This window comes from Callorhinus ursinus, unplaced genomic scaffold (genome assembly GCF_003265705.2).
Source record: "Callorhinus ursinus isolate GAN/ISIS: 27379988/994484 unplaced genomic scaffold, GSC_fseal_2.0 scaffold23, whole genome shotgun sequence".
NCBI lineage: Eukaryota > Metazoa > Chordata > Mammalia > Carnivora > Otariidae > Callorhinus > Callorhinus ursinus.
This window is the reverse complement of record NW_027397085.1, coordinates 20,333,615-20,355,392: the sequence shown is the minus strand read 5'-3', so window position 1 is coordinate 20,355,392 and position 21,778 is coordinate 20,333,615. Positions and strand designations below refer to the sequence as shown.

Genomic DNA, 21,778 nt, shown 5'->3' with positions numbered 1-21,778 from the left:
CTGTTTCTGAGTCCAGTCTTTCATGGTTCGTCTCCCCCTCCGATGCCCCCTGCTTCATTTTTCCCTTCCTGTCTTTTTTTTTTTTTTAACATATAATTTGTTTCAGAGGTACAGATCTGTGATTCAACAGTCTTGCACAATTCACAGCGCTCACCATAGCACATACCCTCCCCAATGTTATCACCCAGCCACCCCATCCCTCCCACCCACCAGTCCAGCAACCCTCAGTTTGTTTCCTGAGATTAAGAATTCCTCGTATCAGTGAGGTCATATGATACATGCCTTTCTCTGATTGACTTATTTCATTCAGCAGAATACCCTCCAGTTCCATCCATGTCATTGCAAATGGCAAGATTTCGTTTTTGTGGGGTTTGATGGCTGCATAATATTCCGTTTGTGTGTATGTGTGTGTGTGTGTGTGTGTGTATGCACCACATCATCTTTATCCTTTCATCTGTTGATGGACATCTTGGCTCTTTCAAAAGATCATTCTTACAAAGATGTGAGATATATATGTACATTTTGGGGTATTATAGCCATAAAAGAATGAAAACCTGCCATATGCAACAACATGGATGGAACTGGAGAGTATTACGCTGAGTGAAATATGTCAGAGAAAGACAAAATACCGTGAGATTTCACTCATGTGGAATTTAAGGAACCACTCAAAGGAGCAAGGGAAAAAAGAGACAAACCAAAATACAGATTCTTAACTGTAGAGAACCAACCTGATGGTTACCACAGGGGAGGTGGGTCAGGGAATGGGTGAAACAGGGGAGAGGGATTAAGGACTACAGTTGTCATGATGAGCACTGAGTAATGTACAGAGCTGGTCAGTCACTATATTGTATACCCCTGGAACTAATATAACACTGTTAACTATACTGGAATTAAAATGTGAAAAATAAAAAAAATTTAAAAAGCCCATTCTTACAGTTGTAGAGAAGAACAGATTATAGAGGGAAAGGAAGGGGAGAGCATAGTTTGGTTAATTACCACAGTGACAGAGGTGAAAGATGACAATGACCTGGGTCGGAGTGACGGCTGAGGAGATGGAAAGGAGTGATGGACCGAAATAGGGAGTTCTGCAAGATTTAACCTCACCTGTCTTCTGTCTGCTCTCTCCTTCGGTGCTTATCTCCACTCCCACATCTTTAACAATGATAAACCTGGAGAAAACTCTAACCCGGTGGCCCTCATCCTGATGCCACTATTTGACAATTTCAAAGTAATAATGATATGGTTACGTTTCAGAAATTTAAATGGTTCTAGAGCCATCATGCCTCTGCCACTTACTGCCAGTTTGATCTGGGCAAGGTACTTCACTTCTCTGTGCCTGTTTCCTCATTTGTACAATGGGGATAATGTGCTACCTATTCGTAGGGTTGTTCTGAGGAGTAAATCAATACATAAAAACCATTTGGGCACCAGCTTGCACACACCAGGGGATGGGAAACATTAGTTCTACTGCAGGACTCCATGATTTCCGTCTCCATGTCACAAACTGAACTTCCTCTAGCACCCAAACCACCACTTAGATCTGACAATGTCCAGTTCTATTAATGGCACTAGCTAGTGATTCCAAACTGCAATCATATTTGACTCTTTGCTCTCATTTATCACACTGCAGGCAGAAAGTTAAAATACAGATAGGTACTCAGTATTTTTACTTCCACCTGCACATAAAGTGAAAATTACAGCTGCTTTTATTCATTCATCAACAAATACTGAGTACCTATTAAGAGAGTCAAGCAGTTGGATTAGATTCCTATTCTAATCTTTTGTCCTTCAGATACAATTCCTGCCATTTGGTCTACATGGGATTTTTTTTTTTTTTAAGATTTTATTTATTTATTTGACAGAGAGAGACACAGAGAGAGAGGGAACACAAGCAGGAGGAGTGGGAGAGGGAGAGGGAGAAGCAGGCTCCCCACTGAGCAGGGAGTCCGACATGGGCCTCGATCAGAGGATCCTGGGACCATGACCTGAGCCGAAGGCAAACGGTTCAAGGGCACTGATACCAAAGCTTAGGATTGAGGAAAGTGGTGTAAGCTGTCCATCCCAAGGTTAACAGTAGCATTAGCCATTCCTGCCTATTCTCTAGCACTACATCTTTGTGCACAGTGAACAGGTAGTATCTATTAATACTTACTTAGGTTTTTATTTTGGTTATCAAATAACTGATTTCTGAAGTTATTCAAGGAAATTTAATTACAACTGATTCTGGAGCTCACTTTCTCTTGTGGGTCAAGAAGGCCTAAACTCTCCAGATAAGAAGGACTGGTAAAGCGTAAGGTGTATACATAGGGAATCAGGGCCCTAAGTTACAGATACTATAGACACAGGCCTTGCCCATAGGCACAAAATGATGTGTGAAGCATCGATGATACCAAAGGATTTATTTGTAAATGTAGTGGTAAATACATTGCAAATAATTATCATTAAAAAGGAACTAGAAAATTACACATGTTTAAAGTATGTGCTTTTTTCCCACCACTTTTAACTTATGGCTAGTACCAACATTTTAAGTACTGAAATACTTAATGCAATGGTCCATTTTCACATAATTTCGCGACCGTATCTTCATCGTTATTTTTTAAAGCAGTTGACCGTGACTTTCAGTTTCAATTATGATTCTCTGTTTTTATCAGTTCTGTAATGATCTGTAGAATCTTGTCATCTGAGTGGAAGAAAAAAAAAAACACCCATGAAAAAATTCATCACCTGGCTAAATTCCCAATGTATACACATGTGACTAGCAGGCATAGTTGATGAAAAGATTCTTTTAAATTAAAACACAATACTATACCAGCAATATTCACACTAGAGATGTCCACAAAATAGAATTTGTTGCCCTACAAGTATTATTATTGTAGTTACTTGACACCTACTTTGACGGGAATAGGGCCAACGCCCAAAGACATGATGTAATGTAACTATTTGTCCTTTTTAAGGAATTATGTCTTTAAAAATTCCTTTAAGACAAGGGGTTTCCTAACTTTGTCACCTGGCTCAGATATACTGAAGGATCTATCGACTGTTCCATGGTCTTCAGAATACATCGGGATTTCCACAGTACGGGCAAAGAAGGAGGAACTGATACCAGTTGCTCCATGTTTAGTCCCAAAAGAAACAAAAACTTTTAACAGGCAAGGACTCTTGGAGAGGTGTCAGTAGGGAAGTGACAGATCTCTACACAACAAAAGTAGCAAATACCAGTTAACTTGGCAAACAGAGCAACGGAGGCTATAGCGTTTGCTAAGGAGGTTATGGTAACAGATGCTTCTACTTTTAAACAGTTGTTCCCAGACTGTGACTTCCTAAGAACTTCTTAACTACTCTTTAGACAGGTGTAATTACCAGGGATGCAAGCCTGAAATTCTATCTTTATATTAGACACTTCAGCAAGAGAATGCCCTGAGTTTCAATGGTTGCAATGGGAAATTCTGATAACTGGGCCCATGGCCTGGCACTCAAATTCGTGGGGACTACTTCGACATTAAAAAAAGAAAAAAGGTCACTTGCTGCAAGGTAAACAATGACAGGTCTAGAAAGAACCATGATTTTTAAGCTCCCTAAGTCTCAGGGTAGTAGCACTAGATCAGTAGCTCCCAACTTGCCTATGAGAATTAACGGAGATACTTGTTAAATACAATCATATTGAGCCCCACTGATCAATTCTTAACATCATTCAAAGTGGGAAAACCAAATCTGAATGCTTTGTGATGTGATGCAATGAGAAGAACAGAGCAGCAAGTAGAAAATATCCTTCTCCTAGAAATCCAATTAATCAAAGCTTTAGATACAACTATTATTGTCTGCAGGATATACAGGGAATAGAAAAATACATTAAATCAAAGCATGAAGATGTAACCAACCAAATCCTCAATGTGAGAAATTTTACCAGTAAGAGTCCAGTTTAATAAAAATTACTCTATTTAAAAAGGGGGATGGTAGTAGAGGTAAGTGTTATAAATTAAGGGATTAAAAAATAACACACAGCCTCTCCCATAAAGGAGATTCAATATGTCTGGGGTAGGTCTTTGGACTTCGTATTTTAATACCTGCCATGATGATTCTGATGATTTTGCAAGTTTGGGTGGGAAACACTGCACCGGACCAACCAAAAACTCAGGTGTTTATTGCAGGTTTCTGTTGAAGGATAATGTACTTTTTAAACACAGACTAGCTCTGCATTTGTGAGAACGGTAGATAAAAACATGTTGGAAATCTCAGAGAAAGTTCCTTATAATCAAAATTTACAATGCTCAGTTTTACCATCCTTTTTTTCTGTGAAATGGTCTGAAGTTTAGAAGTGAAGCTTAGAAAAGAGTAAAAGAATCTTAAGAGGATAATTAGATTGTGAATAATGAAGCAATGTCTAGGAGTTTGATGGAATTCAGCATAAAATAAACTTTATGAAAACAGTTTTTAATCACATGGACTTCAGTGTGCTCTAATGTACTCCAATGTTTAAAAACAGATGGTTTTCTACTTACATTATAAATACTTACTTTCAAGGGACATCTTAGGATTTTCAAGCTTTTTTCTTAAAACAGAATCAATGAGAACTCTAAGCTGCTTGAAAATGACAGCTATTTTTACAGGAGCCTGTTGAGAGGAGATGACAAATTGGCTGAAGTTAATCCCTGTGAGTGTGAATGTTTCAATAAATGAAGGTAAGCATGTATACCTTACCATCTGCTTAAACACATCTGGACTTGAATATAAAATGTTATTCGGAGAATACAGGGAAATTATTTCCTGTAGCTTCTCTTACAATAACTCTGGGAGTGAAGTCTGAAATTTTGGGGAAGGAATTAAGTTTTATTGATGTGTAATTTATTAACCTTAAAAATTTACTCATTACTAAGTGTACAATTTGATGATTTTTAGTGTATTTGTAGAGTTGTGCAACCATGACCATAATCCAGTTACAATTTCTACCACCCTGTCCTCTTGGAGAACTGCATATATTTTTAAAGTTGCATTTAAGTTTACTTCTCCAATCTTAGACAAATTGTGATGGCATACAGTAACAGAATGTATTAAATTATTTTTTAAGCTGGTCACTGTTGAGGGGGTTACAAGGAAGTAAGCTTATTGCTGGTAGCAATGATTGGTCTAATTTTTCCAGAGGAAAACTTGACCATACTCATTAAAAGCTATGAATCTGTCTGTGTCTTCTTATAGGTGGCACAAAGTAGAAGGAGCTTAAAAGTCTTGCTTGGCCAGTAACAATTCATTTAAGGAAGTTATTTAAACTCACTGAATCTTTAAGTGTCTCATCTATAGAAAGGAAACTACAGGAATTAATCACAAGGTTATCAGGGTTAATAAATTTGGGATAATCCATGTAAAGTTAACTATTGAGACATAGTTAATTTATGGATGGCAAGTTATTACTGATAATAAATGCAATCCGTAATAGTAGCGATATTTGATTTTCATATTTAACAGATTTAAAACAATATAGGTAAGATAAAATAAGGAAGTCTTCCACTTTAAGTGAAATTATAGGAAGAAATTATGCAAACGCCAATAAAATTTTTAAAAATCTACCTCAGTGGTACTGCAACTAGAAAATTTTAATGTTATGAGATCAGCTATAGCATGTACCTGAAAATAGATCCAGCCATCAATAGAAAGAAGACGTTCCCGGTGTTGAACTTCGATATCACCACCAAAAAGTAAAACTGGAAAAGGAGTTATTAGAGTAGTTTCCCTCAGATATACTCGGGTATACCTTACCTGCATAGGAATAAAAGAGAAAAACAAAACACAGCCTAAAAATGTAAGAAACTCATTTATGTTTCATATAAGCATTTTTCTATAATTTGCTCCTATAAGATTTACATCATAAGTTTTGTAAAGCTACCTTTACATCCTCACATGTGCATAATTTGCCAATTTTATAATAATCACATTCACCATCTGTGCATTTACCTTATTAAAAGGCATTTTGAAACATTCACTGTAAGGGTGAATTATATACCTTGAACATAAATGAAACTATGAACAAGAATTTTATAATGCCAATGCTGTTAATTAGCTCAAAAATAAAACTGTTTCAGTGTCTGGTTTCTAGATCAATGTTCAGCTATGGCCATTAGTCAGTAATTCCTCATGTTTTACATTTAAGTTTTATGACAGGGTAATGATTTTTTGAGCCAGAGCTTCAAATTATGGATCCTTGTTAGTTTATAGCAAGCTACGATTCAAAAGATTTTTTTTTTTAATTGCAATCTATAAATACTTGCTTTTAAATTATCTTGGGTTACACTGTGACTCAAACTGTTGCCTGGTCATATAGTTTTGTCTAATCCCATCTCCCCCTTATTTGGAATGCACACATAACATGTCTTTGTTCTCTGTTGAGGTAGGACCTTTTGGTAAAATCTCAGGGAACTCATACATTATTAAACAATATCTATTTGCTATAATTGTCTTTACTTCAAAGTAGGAAAGATGATGGTCAGAGTAGAAACCTTAATATTTTTCTTCTTAAGGTTTTTTTTTTTTTTTGATGAGAAACTATGTACAAAAATAAACAGCTTGAGAACCAAATATAATACCTGTTGGGGCATCCTAACTTGTTACAACTGACTTCTAGAATAATGCTCTGAATAGAGGAATTAAGAATGAGCACTTTACCTTCTCCTGGTATAAGAGCCATCCGTAAGTTTGCAAATCTCGATTTACCGAGGATGGATGTACTTGTGCTTTGCCTTGGGCTGTCTCCACAATGCAAGCCAATTTTTCTGTAACATCAACTGATTTTGTATAGATTATCTTCCCCACATTGTCATATAGTCCAGCGACCAGTACAGCTTTAAGAAGGGCAATTTCTTGGAAGGAAAGGGTCTGTGAGGCTCTGTTTCCTTCCCAGTCATTAGATGTTGTGGATGATGAAAATCCTGCTGCCTTAACCAACTTGATTAACTCTTGCTTTACATCCTAGATTGGTTTATGTTAAAGAGACAAGATCGTAATTGATTAAAATAGAAAAACTGACAACCCCTTAATATATTGCTGTTCCCTATCAAAACTGATAGGATGCCAAATTATTTGGTTAACTACAGCCCAAATCAAATGAGGGATGAAAAAACGATACTGGTATATCAAGGATTGAAGAGTTATCTATTTCCACATTCCAAGACTTTACATGTCATAAAACACAATGTCTAAAATGTGAGAGCAATAAAAATGTGCCTGAACACATTTGCATTCAATATATTTACTTTAGTATTAGCTCTCTCCACTCAATGAGGACTAATATTGAGGAAGAACAGGAGAGGAATCTTGATCCTGGACTGCAAATACTCTGTTCATTTGCCCCTGAGAATCTCACCTTAATTCTAACAATGACACCTCACTTAATCTAAAATTGTTGCCTAAAATCTATATTTACCTTTAGTAACTAAGTGCCAATCAGCTTAAATTCTATAGGAAGGATGAGCATTTTTCATAGTAAACAGGATACAGCCAATTAAAAGGTGGTATTTACATTTAGGATTTCCTTTAGGTTTCTGGTTTGGGGCTTAAGGAGACTTTGATTCCAGGTGACAAAAGGCCAAATGGCTGCTCTAACACCACAGGGTAGGTGCAGGGATGGAAAACCTTGCAGCCCAGGGCAGGTGAAGAAAAGGCTCACAGAAGGAAGGAGGCAGGAGGCAGGAGGCAACTGGGCGGTTGGCAGGGAGTGGAGACAGAGGAGAATCCCAGTGAGTTAGCCCAGAGGCAGCTGTTTCTTCCATTTATCCCTTTCTCTACTTGTAGAAGGACAAAACTCATTCTACTGAGAGATGTCCCTGCTCTTAACCCAGCCATTATCTTGAATGACAAAAAATAATGGGTTAAGTTTTTATGGGAATCAAATATTTAACCCTTTAAGATATGAGCACAGAATAATTATGTGAGCTACATTAAGTTTATTTTCTGAATACTTTTATAGTGTGTCTGAAGTAGAAACGGTTTGCCTTTAGATGGTGTACTAAACACCATTTCCCACGCACCGTGAACATAAGTATCCGTGGAGGAGCCCTGCTTTCTGCCGTCAGTTGTCTGTATATTTTAACTAAACTTCTACTCTCTCTCCTCCAAGAACTAAGGCTGGTCCTCAACACTATCAAAACCTGAGTGAGGGGCACAGCTGTTTGGTTTCCCTTCCCAAGAGCAAATTTATATACCTGGTCACAATCAGCCACAGGGTACCATGCCTTGGATGCCTTTCCATAATTATCATCCTACCTGCAACGAAGTAGCTGGCTAATATTTAGGAAAACAGAAAAGAATTTCACTGAAGGGGATTGGGGCTCTTAGGCAAAATGACTAGATTCCAAGCCTTGGAAGCATTTTATGATTATTACATTATGATTGTTAAATACTATTTTAAATCACTGTGTAATACATAAAAGTTACCTATTACAAGAAACAAAACAAAAAATTATAAATTTAGTAATTCAGTAAATTAAATTTGTACTATGTGTTAATCACTATCCTAGGCATGCATTTCTTTTTCTAAAATAAGCCTATCAGTCAACCATATGACCCCGAATTAGCTCTATTAAGACTTACCTCTAGGGTTAACAGTGATGTTCTATTAAGGAAGTTCCTCCGGCAGTATGCCATTTCAGAACGATAGCCGCCTTCTTGCCGTGCTTTCTTCCATCTACATAAATAAAATGACCAAAGTTCAACATGTTTTCTTTTCAAACTCTCTCTTTCAGAGGTATTAACCAAAGTAAGCTGTAATTAAATTACAATCACTTAAGTGAGGGGGGGTCTTAATTGTTGTAGGAGCTACTAATTGAATATAAGAATATGAATGGCAATACTGAGATTTTTTGTGTATAAATTATTAACTACAAATATGAGGTAATATAAATTTTAGAAAGGATTAAAAAAAAGGAATCTTTAAGATAATTGTACCTTGACAGATGAAGTAACTAAAAGGTAAATCTTAGATGTATCTTTTTAATGGAAGTCAAAGATAAACTTTTTTAAAGTAAATAACCTCAGGTCACTGACTTATTGACAACATCCAGATTTTTTCTTTACCCTAGGTATGCGTTGTAGATTGTCAGGTGGTCTGAATCGGCCATAGCCAAAGCTGATTTTGCAAGATCTGCCTCATCTTTGCGACCAATTGGTGTAGTAAAAGGAGACTTCTCGGTCATCACTGCAGCTAGTGTTGCCTATCCATAAATAACCAAAACATTTATCAGTAAAGAAGTATACATGGAAGGGTAATTTGTAAAAGAAAGCAAATCATACAACAGTCCCACTTTCAAGTTGCATGTTTCTTCTTTTCCAATACCTTTATTGTGTTCTACAATAGCTAACATTTTCATTTTAATTAGTTACTTTGGGCTTCATTTTGTTTAATTTTAAAAATATGTCACTTTTAGACCATATTTATAAGTCACATCACCAGAATCAGAGATAAAAACCTGAATGGGTATGGGGATTCATAGTCTGTCACACAGTTAGACTCAATCTCAGAATCATAGCTCACATATCTTGACTCTTACTAAATTCCCATTGCCTGCAACGTTCTTTAAATACTTTTAAAATAATTTGTAATGTATTATGACCCATTTGTTGTTGTTGCAGCTTTTCACATCAATTATCATGACAGAGGTTATTTTTTGGATCAGCACAATTCTGGTGAGTATTCATAATACTAGAGAAACAGACTACTAGAGTACGTTACGCTCTTTCATTCTGTTTTTAAACAGCCTTGATCTGCAGTCCCAGAAAAGGCCATAGCCTGGTAAAACAAAGTTGAAATGGCACAGCAGGCATATGAGCCCAGATATCCAGAAAGAGGCACAAAATTTGTTAATTCTGAGATAATAAAATAGAACTGTTAGTAATTGCTGGCTCAGAGAGATAATGCAGAAAAAGCGAAGGAATAAAGTTTCTCATCTTGTTCTCCTCAGAAAAGTCTGTGGGGTTCTCAGTTTTCAAAGAATCATCTACTATAAAGGGGCACCTGGGTGGCTGAGTCAGCTGAGCGTCCAATTCTTGATTTTTGGCTCAGGTCATGATCTTAGGGTCATGAGCTCGAGCTCTGGTCGGGCTCTGTGCTGGGCATGAAGCCTGCTTAAGACTCTTTCTCTCTCTTTCTCCTCCCCTCCCCCCACAGCTTGCTTGCTCTACACCTCCTCCCAAATCTATATATTCTATTAAACATTTCAAGTGGGATTTTTGATAGCAAAAGTCTATACAAGCCAAACCCATTTACAAAATAGTACCTACAGTATACTTAAGGGATGAATGTATATTATCTTGTATATAAATATAAAAAGTTAAAAATTATTTCCAAACTTAGCCAAAACGATAGTTAAAGTGAAGAAGAAAGAGCAGCCATTATCTTACCACTGGGTCAAGGCACCCAAATATGGCACCAAAAATAAGCATCTTGCCAATCTTGACATTCACAGGCAGAGCTGCAAGGTGTTGGCCCAGTGGAGTCAGTGTAGGCTCATTTAGTTCACATGCTCCAATTTTTCGGAGTAAATTCATTGCATTGCTGATTACTTGAAGCTGAGGAGGATCTAAGGCTTTGGAGAGGAAATCTTCAGGAGAACCAAGATTGCATTTCTGCACATTAAAAAAGAGTGATAAATCAGTATGCTATTAGAAAGAATTGACCAAAGAGATGGTCAAGTTGGAAATAAATCCTGAGCAAAGAGACATAAATATTTCAGTAAGGCTATCCTGTTCTTTTTCTTATAACTGGGCATATGTGTGTGTGAGAGAGAGAGAGAGAGAGAGAGAGAGAGAGAGAGAGAGTGTGTGTGTGTGTGTGGTGTGGTATGGTATGGTGTGTACGGCTGGCATGAGGAAGAGATCTAATAGGGAGTGTGTGTGTGTGTGTGTGTACACACATACGTACGTACACACGTACGGCTGGCATGAGGAAGAGATCTTCTAGTCCATAGTTTTAGTTTCTTCATTCCTGATTTTTGTAAAGTCAAAATCTAAGAACTGAAGGGTAATATAGATCTTCCAGACTAGGAAGCCCTTGGTCTGTGTCAGGGTTTCTCAATCTCAGCACTGTTGTTATTTTGGGCCAGATAATTCTTTAAGAGACTGCTGTGCAATATGCAGTGTTTAGCAGCAGTCCCTGGCCTCTACCCACTAGATGCCCATGTCGCATGGCCTCCTTCTCCCCCTAGTTCTGAAAAGCAAAAATGTTTGAAAACATTGCCAGTTGTCCCTTGGTGAGCAATACTGCCCCCAGTTGAGAGCTAGTTTTAGTCTATAAAGGATGAGTGCCTGTGGTAGAATCTAAGCACAGTGGGTTTACTTATAAAAATATGGGGGACGGGGCACCTGGGTGGCTCAGTCAGTTAAGCGTCTGCCTTCAGCTCAGGTCATGATCCCAGGATTCTGGGATCGAGCCCAGCGCCTACTTCTACTTCTGCCTCTGACACTTCCCCGTGTGTGTGCTTTCTCTCTCGTGAACACTCTTTCTCTCAAATAAATAAATCGTAAAAAAAAAAAAAAAAAAAAGATGGGGGAGGGGGTATTTATTAAAGAGTAAATAAAATACTTGAAAATCTAGAGCAACATAGGGTAAGAGAAGTCTTCATGTTTTGTTTTTTTCTTTTTAAGAAAGGGGTAAAGAATGAAAAAATAGCATCTGAATTCCTTCGGCATTACCATAATATGAAGACATAATTCCTCCAAAGGCACACGCAAGATTTCAGGGACAGAATAGTCCATAAAGCCTTCAAATCTGAAGAATAAAATAATGTTAAACACGTGACCTCTTATCAGAAATGCCACACTACAAGGACTGATGTACTTCTGACTTCCAGTGCTGTGTCATACCTTTCTCTGGTATACATCCTGAAGCAGAAGCCGTCTCGGACCCTCCCCGCCCTCCCCTGGCGCTGCAGAGCACTTGCTTTACTGACAGACGTCTCAACCAAAGAACTCATCTGACTGCTTTCATGGTACCTGAAGAAAAGTTTTAGGAGAAAATATTTAGAGAAAGGACTTAAATCAAAATCTGAAAAAAAGCTGGAAATAGGTGACTCTTAAAATTACACTGAAGACAGACTAAAAAAAGTCCATCATAATTGTGGGCCATTTTCCAAGTCATGTTTCATATTTAAATAATTCAGCAAACTTTGCAAACTAAATCTCACACTATCCAATTAAAAGCTTCAGATACCTCTCCAAGGGAAAAACCTGTTTAACTTAACCTTTCCCAAATTAATATGACCATGGAAGATGTTTTATTTTAATGGAAGGCCTATGAATTATGCAATAAGACTTCTTTGAAACAGTTTGAGAAATGCCTGTCAGTAGTCATATGCATTGCCAAGTATTGCTGAAGTTTCCTAATAGTGGGAGAGTGTACATGGATTACAACAGACTATCAAGGTGGTCTTCCCTGTTTTTGCAATATAAGCATTAAAACATTTATAAAGTGGTAATCTTTTTATGAAGATTCAGGTAAGGTTACCTAGTAAGTGCCAATTAACATATCATGTACTTCCAATTATGAAAAATATTTATGCTCCCCATTTACATATGAGGGGACTGATGATTATACTTAGTGTATTATTACTTGCTCAATATTACAGATGAGAGATTTAAATCCAACTCTGATTCCAAAATCCATACGCTCTGTTATAATCTCATAAGTAATATTTTTGTAAAGATATTTTACAAATTTACAAAAAATTATGTTCTGAGAATTTTCTCAGAGTTTTCTATAAGTAGCGGTATGGGAAAACTCAAGACATGAAACTTGACATTTACTCTTGGGCATGTTAGTTTCTCTGAGGCTTTTTGCTTCGGGTAGAGTTAGGACATTTGGGATATTCCCTATATGATTCTGTGATTTCTCCCAAGAATATAAGAGCACCAAACCCTTTTCAAACTTACTTATTTTCTTTTGTTCTTCCAGTGTCAATTACAAATACAACATCTGGAATAGTGATACCAGTCTCTGCAATATTTGTTGCTAAAACAATCTGAAAATAAAAGCCAAAATATTTAGATAACAACTTTTAGCAGTGTGCAATCATTTAACGTATATAGTTTGACCTAATGAATTTTAAAAAGTGAATCTCAAATTTACTAAAATTCACCATTAACTTGCTATTACTATGTAATTTAATTCATTACAATTAGTTTTCACAGCTTAGCTTGCTATTTAAAAATTTTTATTCCAACAAAAATACCGTTCCCCTAATTCTAGTCAGTCATCTTAAAAATGAACTAAGTAGCCTGCGAAATTGGGTCAGGAGTAGAGACAGCTCAGCACAACCATTCACAATTATTGGGACAAAAATAGTATATCAGTAAGAAGTTTGCTGTCCTGGCTCTACCACTTACTAGCTTTGTGACCTCAGCTAAGTCATTTTACCTCGGGTGACTTTAGATACTTCTACTATAATTTAGGAGGTAGAAATAGATGATTTCTTAGATCCATTTCTAGTTCTAAAATTCTTAATGGTGATGGCTGAATACTGCAGTCTTTGCCTTTTTTCTCTTGAGTCCTTAGAGGTAAAACATTTAGGGAATTTTCCATCAAATACTCACTTTCGTAATGTTCTATCTCAACTCTGTAATTCAATAGTGGATGCTTGTTTTTCCTATTCATTTGACCTAAGAAATAATAATCTGATGTTCTAATACTTAGATGGAACCTAGGTGCCCATTCTATCTCAGTAACATTTAAATTAAAAAAAATTTTTTTGAGGGCTGCCTGGGTGGCTCAGTTGTCTGCCTTTGGCTCAGGTTGTAATCCCAGGGTCCTGGGATTGAGTCCTGAATCGGGCTCCTTGCTCAGCAGAGAGTCTGCTTCTCCCACTTCCTGCCGCTCCCCCTGCTTGTGCTCGCTCGCTCTCTGACAAATAACTAAATAAAAAAAAAAATTTTTTTTAAGAGGTAGAATTCTTTTCTTTAAACCAAATCTTAGAGGGAAGCCCAAATGTTACAGATCAGAGCAGCCTCAGAACCCAGGCTCTTTCTGGGAGCTCGTAGATTTCCCACAGTTCTTACACTGCGCTCTTTTATCCCCTTCTAAATCTGAGAAACTCTCTGCCAAGTATCTCTTCACATTTAGAATCCTGAACAGAGGAGACATGAAAATACTGAGTCTGTTTCCTAACCTAATGATATGTATGTTACAAAAATAATCAGGGATGAATAGCCTGGAGAACAACAAAGAATCCTCACAGGATTCAAATAGCTCCTGACTTTAACATCCTTCATGAAAAAGATGGGATTTTTCTTTTCACGAGCAAAATCCATGCCATAATATTTTTCAACTGTCACTCCCCTAAAAGCCTTGTCCCTTTAATAATGCATAATATAAATAAATATTCAAATACTTCAATTTCAATACTGGGTTCACTACTGATTATGTTAAGCTAGAGAGCATCTGGAGCCTGCCATGCACTGTAAGGCACTTAATAACATCTTAATAACTGTCTGTGATGTTACAGAGTCCTAACGTTTTCACAAAATATTCTCAGAAAAGATTACACATAAATTTGCTGCACTGAATTTTACCTTCCTGACTCCAGGAGGAGGAAGTGTGAATGCTGCAGCTTGATCTTGAGTTGAAAGAATAGAATGCAGAGCTATCACTTTATATCTGAAAGTTAAAATCATAGTTCTTAGCAAGAGTTTCTCTTTAGAAGACACTGCAAAGAATAACAAAATTTATTTGCAAATAGCAATTTAATTTTGTATTATGAAAAATTTCAAACACAAAAGTTCTGAGAATGCTACAATGAAACCACATATACTCATTAAAGAGAAAATACTTCATATGAATTTATATGGAATATAGGGTTTAGAGAATTTAAAAATATGCTTGGATATGATAACAGTGACAGCAGTAATGAACCATATCAGGAGAGATACACTAAACAGCTGATTCCACATCTGGATGATAAACTGAACCTGTAGGGCTTTTGCGCTGTCCAGGTGGTTGGGGGGTCACCATCTTATTCTCAACCATAGGATTCCCTCTGCTTACTCATATTAAGAAAATAGAACAAAAGCAGAAATAATACCTAAAATTTTTAGTACATTAAGTGCTATAATAGAAATGTTAAAAAACTTCACCTTGGATAATTTTAATTAAAGGTAAAAAGACTGAAAATTCTGATCAGGAGTTTTAATAAGCAAAACATTTTCCTATTTTAAAACTACTTGGAATATAATGAAGATTTGTAGTTACCGTTCAGAAAAAAATCTTCTGTCAGTTGATAGGAGATCATACAACTGTTGAATATGTGCAAGTCCTGGTAAAAATATCAACACTGCTCCTTCAATATTTCTGAATTGGGGACTTCTGTCTGAAATTCAACATAAGAAGAAAGGTAAGGGGTAACATGTAACATGTTAATAAAACATCTTTAGTTAGCAGAAAAGTTTTATCAAAACAAATGGAGTCAAATTAGAAAAAGATATATACCTAAATATATAAGAAGTTCCAAAATGAGATCAAGATTGATTTTATGAGGATTCATGTAGAGAATAGCATGCTGAGTGCGGTTGCTATACTTTTGGTAAAATGGATTTAAATCAGCACTTGATCCAGTATGAACTGGTATATATTCCTATGAGAAACACAATCAGAAAAAGGTGAACAAAAATATTAACTATTTTTATAAGACAAAGAAGGAAAAGAGTATTTGCATTCATCCAAAACTGTATTTCTCCTTGTCATTATTTTGTTAAAATATGGTAAGGGTAGTTTTTAACAGTGGAAAAAGTATAAAATTTCATGTCTTGCGTATTTCATTTCCTTCAACTTCCTTAAGTATAGCAAAACTTTTAATCTTGTCCTGTAAATACTAAATTAAAGAAGAGCTAAGAAAAACAGAACACTCTATGCATTGTTCTGTGGCAACTAAGAAGCAAGCCAGGAGAAGTTATAGTAACTTTTTGAGGGGGGCAGGAGGGGCAGAGGGAGAGGGAGAATCTTATGTAGGCTCCACGTCCAGCACAGAGCCAGATGCGGGGCTTTATCTCATGACCCTGAGCCCAAACCAAGAGTCAGATGTTAAACTGAGTCACCCAGGTATCCCCATAGTAACTTCAATAAGTAGTTTAAATCTGCTCATTCCTACTAGATTCTACTTTGGTTGCTGAACTCCAATTATCTCTTTGAAATACCTTTAATTTTCTAAAGTACTTCTTTAGTTTCTAATTTCTATCTCCAAAATTTTAGGGAAAGAGTTTAGTTTTTGCTTTCTGGATTAGTCTGCTTGAATAGAAGATAAAGTAACTTTGAAGGTGTTTCCATCAGATTGGATATAAGCATGAAATATCAGGGATACAAAAAAAATACTGGATATAGTACCACTGGTTAAAATGTAGGATAATTTAGCTTTTATGATAGTTCTAAAAATAAACATGTCATTGAAACTAACTCTAGGAAGAACTGTGCTTGCTCTAGATAGCTTCAGCTATATAGCCAAGGTTGGCTCATACCAGGACAGAGACTGCTGAGAAAAAAATGGCAAGGATCTATCTAGATTTTGGGCCTGCCCCATCCTCAACACCTAAGGTGTTCAGATAAAGTAAAGAAAATAATTACAGGGTGGGAGGGATGGGGTGGCTGGGTGATAGACACTGGGGAGGGTATGTGCTACGGTGAGCGCTGTGAATTGTGTAAAACTGTTGAATCACAGATCTGTACCTCTGAAACAAATAATATATGTTTAAAAAAAAAAAGATAGCAGGAGGGGAAGAAGGAAGGGGGGGAAATCGGAGGGGGAGACGAACCATGAGAGGCGATGGACTCTGAAAAACAAACTGAGGGTTCTGAGGGGAGGGGGGAGGGGGGATGGGTTAGCCTGGTGATGGGTATTAAAGAGGGCACGTTCTGCATGCAGCACTGGGTGTTATGCACAAACAATGAATCGTGGAACACTACATCAAAAACTAATGATGTATGGTGATTAACATAATAAAAATTTTTAAAAAATTATAAAATTACTCCTAATTAATCATTGCTATGAAACAATAAGGGTTGCCTCTTATTTATATGGTCCTTGAGTTTTTTTTATGTCTATATAGTGTAAAAAGATAAAATATCATAAACCGAAGATTAAAGAATTTAAAATTTGCTCAAAATTCGGGGTGCCTGGGTGGCTCAGTTGTTAAGCGTCTGCCTTCTGCTCAGGTCATGATCCCAGGGTCCTAGGATCGAGCCCCACATTGCGCTCCCTGCTTGGCCGGGAGCCTGCTTCTCCCTCTCCCACTACCCCTGCTTGTTTCCTCTCTCTCTCTCTCTCTGTCAAATAAATAAATAAAATCTTAAAAAAATAAAATAAAATTTGCTCAAAATCCTATCTCTTCCTTTTCTACCAAATTATACTGGAATTCACTGTGCCAGCCATATGATTTCAAACCTCTCAGAAGGTTATGCCCTGGATATCACTATCAGATGTCTTTAAAAATGTTTTTTTTTTTTTTTTACCTGATACTTTTTTATTCCCCCTGCTTTGCTTGTAACATTAATGGTAATTTCTTCTTCTTCCTCCAGAAATTTCTGACAGTATTCGGAGTCTTTCTCCAGTACAAAGCCTGTTTCTTCTATTATATCTTCAAGATGAAAAACCTACAAAGATTAAGGCATATAAATGGTGAACTCAAATTCTTTTCAGTAAATGTTTTAAAGAGAATGAGGGGATCGTTATCTTTTGAATGTTACCAAATGTTAATTTAGACTATTGCGAGAAAAGCTTCTTTCTACATTATTTGGGAATGGAAAACTTGGTTGATTGATAGAGATGAGTTTGTCCCTACAAGTCTCAGGACAAATTACATTATGGTGTCTATTTTTTAATTTGTGAAAACTGATGAAAAAGAGCTGTCTTTATGAACTAAACCCAAAGGACAAACATTAAGAATAGAACAGGCAGAAAAGAAGCTTCAAAAACAAGCCTAAATTTGAGAGGTGGGTGAAAAAGGAGTTCCTTATTGCCGGGCAGTCACCCTCAATCTGGTCACGATGGTTTTGACACGAAAGTATGTTTTATGTTCTGTACTTCTCAGGTACATCTTTCAGCAGAATCCTTCCTTCCAGCCCACCCACCCTCAATCTGATTCCCAAGCCATCTCCAAGTCTTCTGACTTGCAGTACCATAGGACGAGGAATAGGCTCAGACTAGTATGGGGCCTATCTTCTGGGGAAAATCCCTGGTAAGAATGTAGTTTCTGTTCACGTACACATTATAAAGAAGACTTACCTCAACAGGATAGCTTCTTCCTGAAATTCTGAGAATAGGGCAGTGTGTGAAATACGTAGAAAACTTTTCACTGTCTACAGTGGCACTCATTAGAATCAAGTGCAGATCAGAGCGTTTCTGTAAAATTTCCTTCAAGATAATCAGTAAGAAGTCTGACTGGACACTTCTTTCATGAACCTAGTATAAATGGAACAAAAAATTTCATCATATATAAGGTGTAGTAAGAGGCTAATGTAATCAGTCAAGAGTCAAGTCTACTAAAAGTTAATATTTAAATATAGTCGATACATGTGGAAGCAGAGAGAAGCTGTATGTTTCAATAAGGTAGATCTTTAGAATTGAAAATCAAGTCACCCTCTAAAACTGAAGCCATAAAAATCAGTATACAACGAACAAAATTAGCTATGATAATAGGATGCAAGCTTAGGAGATGGTTTGTAAGTGTTCAATTGTAAGATTAGGTTATCTCCCAAATTTCCCTTAGAAGCCCAGCCAGGGAGACTCCTACAGTTCTGCCACTAATACCAAACTGTATGGTCATCATCATTGTAATACTGATGGTTCATGCATTATGTAGACAAAGGGGGGTTGTTTGTAGGGATCTAGCAGGGTCTCAATGAGTTGTCCAAGAAAAATGGTTTGTAACCCCTTCTGGCACACACGTTTTAGGGAAGAACATAACAGATGTGGTATACAGAACTCTGTATCTTCCAACTCTGTGTATTCTGACTTATTTCTACCCCATTTTTTTGAGATTTAAGGCAGCACACAAATATTAAGTACATCAAAATAACAAATTATAACCGGTTTTTTTCATTTGTATGTAAGGGAGGCAGTAATAGGTTAAGTGTCCAAGTTCTGCTATTAATCGCTTGGGTTCAACTCTTCTTGGCAATTTACAATATGACTTTAAGAATGTTAAATATTTCTGGGTCTATTTCTTCTAAGAATACAATAATATAAACTTTGTAGAGTGCTTGTGACAGTCCAATGAAATCATGCAAAGCCCTTAGAACAGAGCCCAACAAATAGTAAGTACTCAGCATTATGCTAGATGCTGAGAATGTAAAAATGACCAAGATAGTTCTCTCCATTTCAGTTTACAGGCTAGTAAGAAGACACTGCACAGGATGGTTTTAAATTAACATATGAAGGGGAGTTAATTCAGGACATCAGGGAGTATACTAAGAGAAATTGACATCAATGCTAAGAACTGAAGGATGAGTTTGAAAAAAAGGATGTAATAGGATGAGAAAGGGAGAGAAAGTGGTGATGGGATGCAAATTGTATAAAATTATGGTAAATTTTGGGGACTGGAAAAGCAAACATGATACCTTCAGCATGGGAAGGGGCAAGAGATAAAGCAGGTGAGGTGCTTGGTAATCTGCTTTGTAAGGCCCTGAGACTTTACCTAATGACTTGGGCAGTGATTAAAACATTTTAGGGGCACCTGGCTGCTGCAGTCAGGGGAGCATGCAACTCTTGATCTCAGGGTTTTGAGTTCAAGCCCCACATTGGGTTTAAAGATCAGAGATTACTTAAAAAGAAACTTTTAAAAAAATCTTAAAGTAGGGGAGGTAGGCAAAAAATTTGGCTGTAAACATACCAGCAGCCAGCAGGAAAAGCTACTTAACTCACACAGTGACCACATACTAAAACAAATCACACTTTTCATAATAATAAGGTAGAAGTATTATCCTGAGCACTATCAAAAAGAAAGGTCCTGAATAATATAATGAACTCTGTCCCAACATCTTTTACATTCTTATATTTAACACGATGATGAATTTCACCGGCCTTTTTCTTACTTTCACCATATTGTTCAAGATGCTGACAGTACCACATTTAAGCACAATTCAGTAAATCACAATTCAGTGAATCAGGCTGCTAATATTAAACCATGACAGAACAGCTTCCTCAAGTTGGTCTGGCTTTTAAATTAGGGTTCACCCTGAGGCAAGAATATATAATGGAGAAAACAAAGTCTTTTCAATAACGATGTTAGGAAAATTGGAACACTTTCTACACCATACACAAAATAAACTCAAAATGGATTAAAGTTCTAAATGTGAGACCATAAAACTCCTAAAAAGCAAAAATAAACTACTGTGACCACACCAAAATAAAAGGCTTTTGCACAGTGAAGGAAACCATCAACAAAACAAAAAGGCAACCTAATGAATGGGAGAAGATATTTGCAAATCATATATCCGACAAGGGGTTAATATCCAAAATATGTAAAGAACTTACAGTACTCCACACCAAAAAAACGCAATTTAAAAATGTGGAGAGGATGTGAATAGACGTTTTTTCAAATAAGACATACAAATGGCCAACAGGACACATGAAAAGATGCTCAATATCACTAATCATCAGGGAAATGCAAATCAAAACCACAATGAGTTATCACCTCATACCTGTCAGAATGGCTAGAATTAAAAAGTGTTGGTGAGGATGTGGAAAAAAGGGAACATTTGTTCGCTATTATTGGGAATAGAAACTGGTGGAACCACTGTGGGAACAGTATAAAGATTCCTCAAAAAATTAAAAACAAACATAAAATGATCCAGTAATTCTACTACTGGGTATTCACCCGAAGAAAACAAAAACACTAACATGGTAAGATATACGCACCCCTATGTTTATAGCAGCATTATTTATAATAGCCACGATATGGAAGCAGCCCAAGTGTCCATCAAGAGATGAATTGATAAAGAAGATAGGGAATATATCCAATGGAATATACAATGGAATTTTAATCAGCCATAAAAAAGAATGAGATCTTGCCATTTGCAACAACATGGATGAATGAAGAGAGTATTATTATGCTAAGTGAAATAAGTCAGAAATAAGACTAATAACATGTTTTCACTTATATGTAGAATTTAAAAAAGTCCAACAGGAAAAAAGTTAAATATATTATGGGACATCCAAATTATATACTATAAAGCTATTAAAAATCATGTTTTTGTAGACTAATGTAAAAAATTGTAAAATATACATATTAAATATATTTATATATAAATATGCAAGTTAAATGTCAATATTGATTTTTTTTTTGGGTCACGAGGTTTTTTACTTTCATTCTTGTATTTTTCTGTATTTGTAAAATATTTTCTAACCAGGAGGAAAATAACCCAATAATCTATATGTAGTCTATTTAATTAAAAATCAATGAATGACTGAATTTTTTTTTTTTAAGATTTTATTTATTTGACAGAGAGAGAAAGGGAGAGACTGTGTGCATAAGCAGGGGTAGCGGCAGGTAGAGGGAGAAGCAGATTTCCCGCTGAGCAGGGAGCTCAATGCAGGGCTCGATCCCAGGACCTTGGGATCATGACCTGATCCGAAGGCAGACACTTAACCAACTGGGCCACCCAGGTGCCCAGAATGACTGAACTTCTACTACTGCCTTCTGAACTTAGTGAATTAACAGACACTCATAAAAACTTTACATCAGGGAAATTTTTTAAAATATTACTTGAATAAGAGAAATGCTATATATCTTATTTCTTCTTGACAAAATTATGTACAGA

The 21,778-nt window shown here is 36.5% G+C and overlaps 1 protein-coding gene and 1 long non-coding RNA gene across 7 annotated transcripts in view; one reads left to right on the top strand and one right to left on the bottom strand.

The window, feature by feature from the left end:
* LOC112839491 (uncharacterized) overlaps positions 1 to 17,642 on the top strand; it is a 47,500-nt gene extending 29,858 nt beyond the window's left edge. Inside the window, exons 3-5 of one of the 4 annotated variants that reach the window (XR_012382094.1) lie at positions 4,608 to 4,679; positions 9,616 to 9,669; positions 17,537 to 17,642. This is a non-coding gene — a long non-coding RNA (uncharacterized lncRNA). Of the gene's footprint in view, positions 1 to 4,607; positions 4,680 to 5,193; positions 5,601 to 7,954; positions 8,023 to 9,615; positions 9,670 to 11,625; positions 11,754 to 17,536 lie in introns of those variants that run through there. The other 3 variants (XR_003212217.2, XR_012382095.1, XR_012382093.1) reach the window with 3 other exon arrangements.
* DHX29 (DExH-box helicase 29) overlaps positions 2,383 to 21,778 on the bottom strand; it is a 65,116-nt gene continuing 45,720 nt past the window's right edge. For all 3 annotated transcript variants that reach the window (XM_073905488.1, XM_025892448.2, XM_073905489.1), the window contains 15 exons: positions 18,243 to 18,419; positions 17,471 to 17,611; positions 15,458 to 15,602; positions 15,221 to 15,338; positions 14,545 to 14,629; positions 12,910 to 12,998; positions 11,845 to 11,973; positions 11,674 to 11,749; positions 10,384 to 10,608; positions 9,061 to 9,197; positions 8,578 to 8,671; positions 6,655 to 6,957; positions 5,620 to 5,751; positions 4,515 to 4,611; positions 2,383 to 2,680 (listed from right to left, as the gene is read on the bottom strand). In XM_073905488.1, coding sequence (XP_073761589.1) covers positions 2,625 to 2,680; positions 4,515 to 4,611; positions 5,620 to 5,751; positions 6,655 to 6,957; positions 8,578 to 8,671; positions 9,061 to 9,197; positions 10,384 to 10,608; positions 11,674 to 11,749; positions 11,845 to 11,973; positions 12,910 to 12,998; positions 14,545 to 14,629; positions 15,221 to 15,338; positions 15,458 to 15,602; positions 17,471 to 17,611; positions 18,243 to 18,419 — 2,004 coding nt within the window. In that variant the 3' untranslated portion in view covers positions 2,383 to 2,624. The remainder of the gene's footprint in view (positions 2,681 to 4,514; positions 4,612 to 5,619; positions 5,752 to 6,654; positions 6,958 to 8,577; positions 8,672 to 9,060; positions 9,198 to 10,383; positions 10,609 to 11,673; positions 11,750 to 11,844; positions 11,974 to 12,909; positions 12,999 to 14,544; positions 14,630 to 15,220; positions 15,339 to 15,457; positions 15,603 to 17,470; positions 17,612 to 18,242; positions 18,420 to 21,778) is intronic.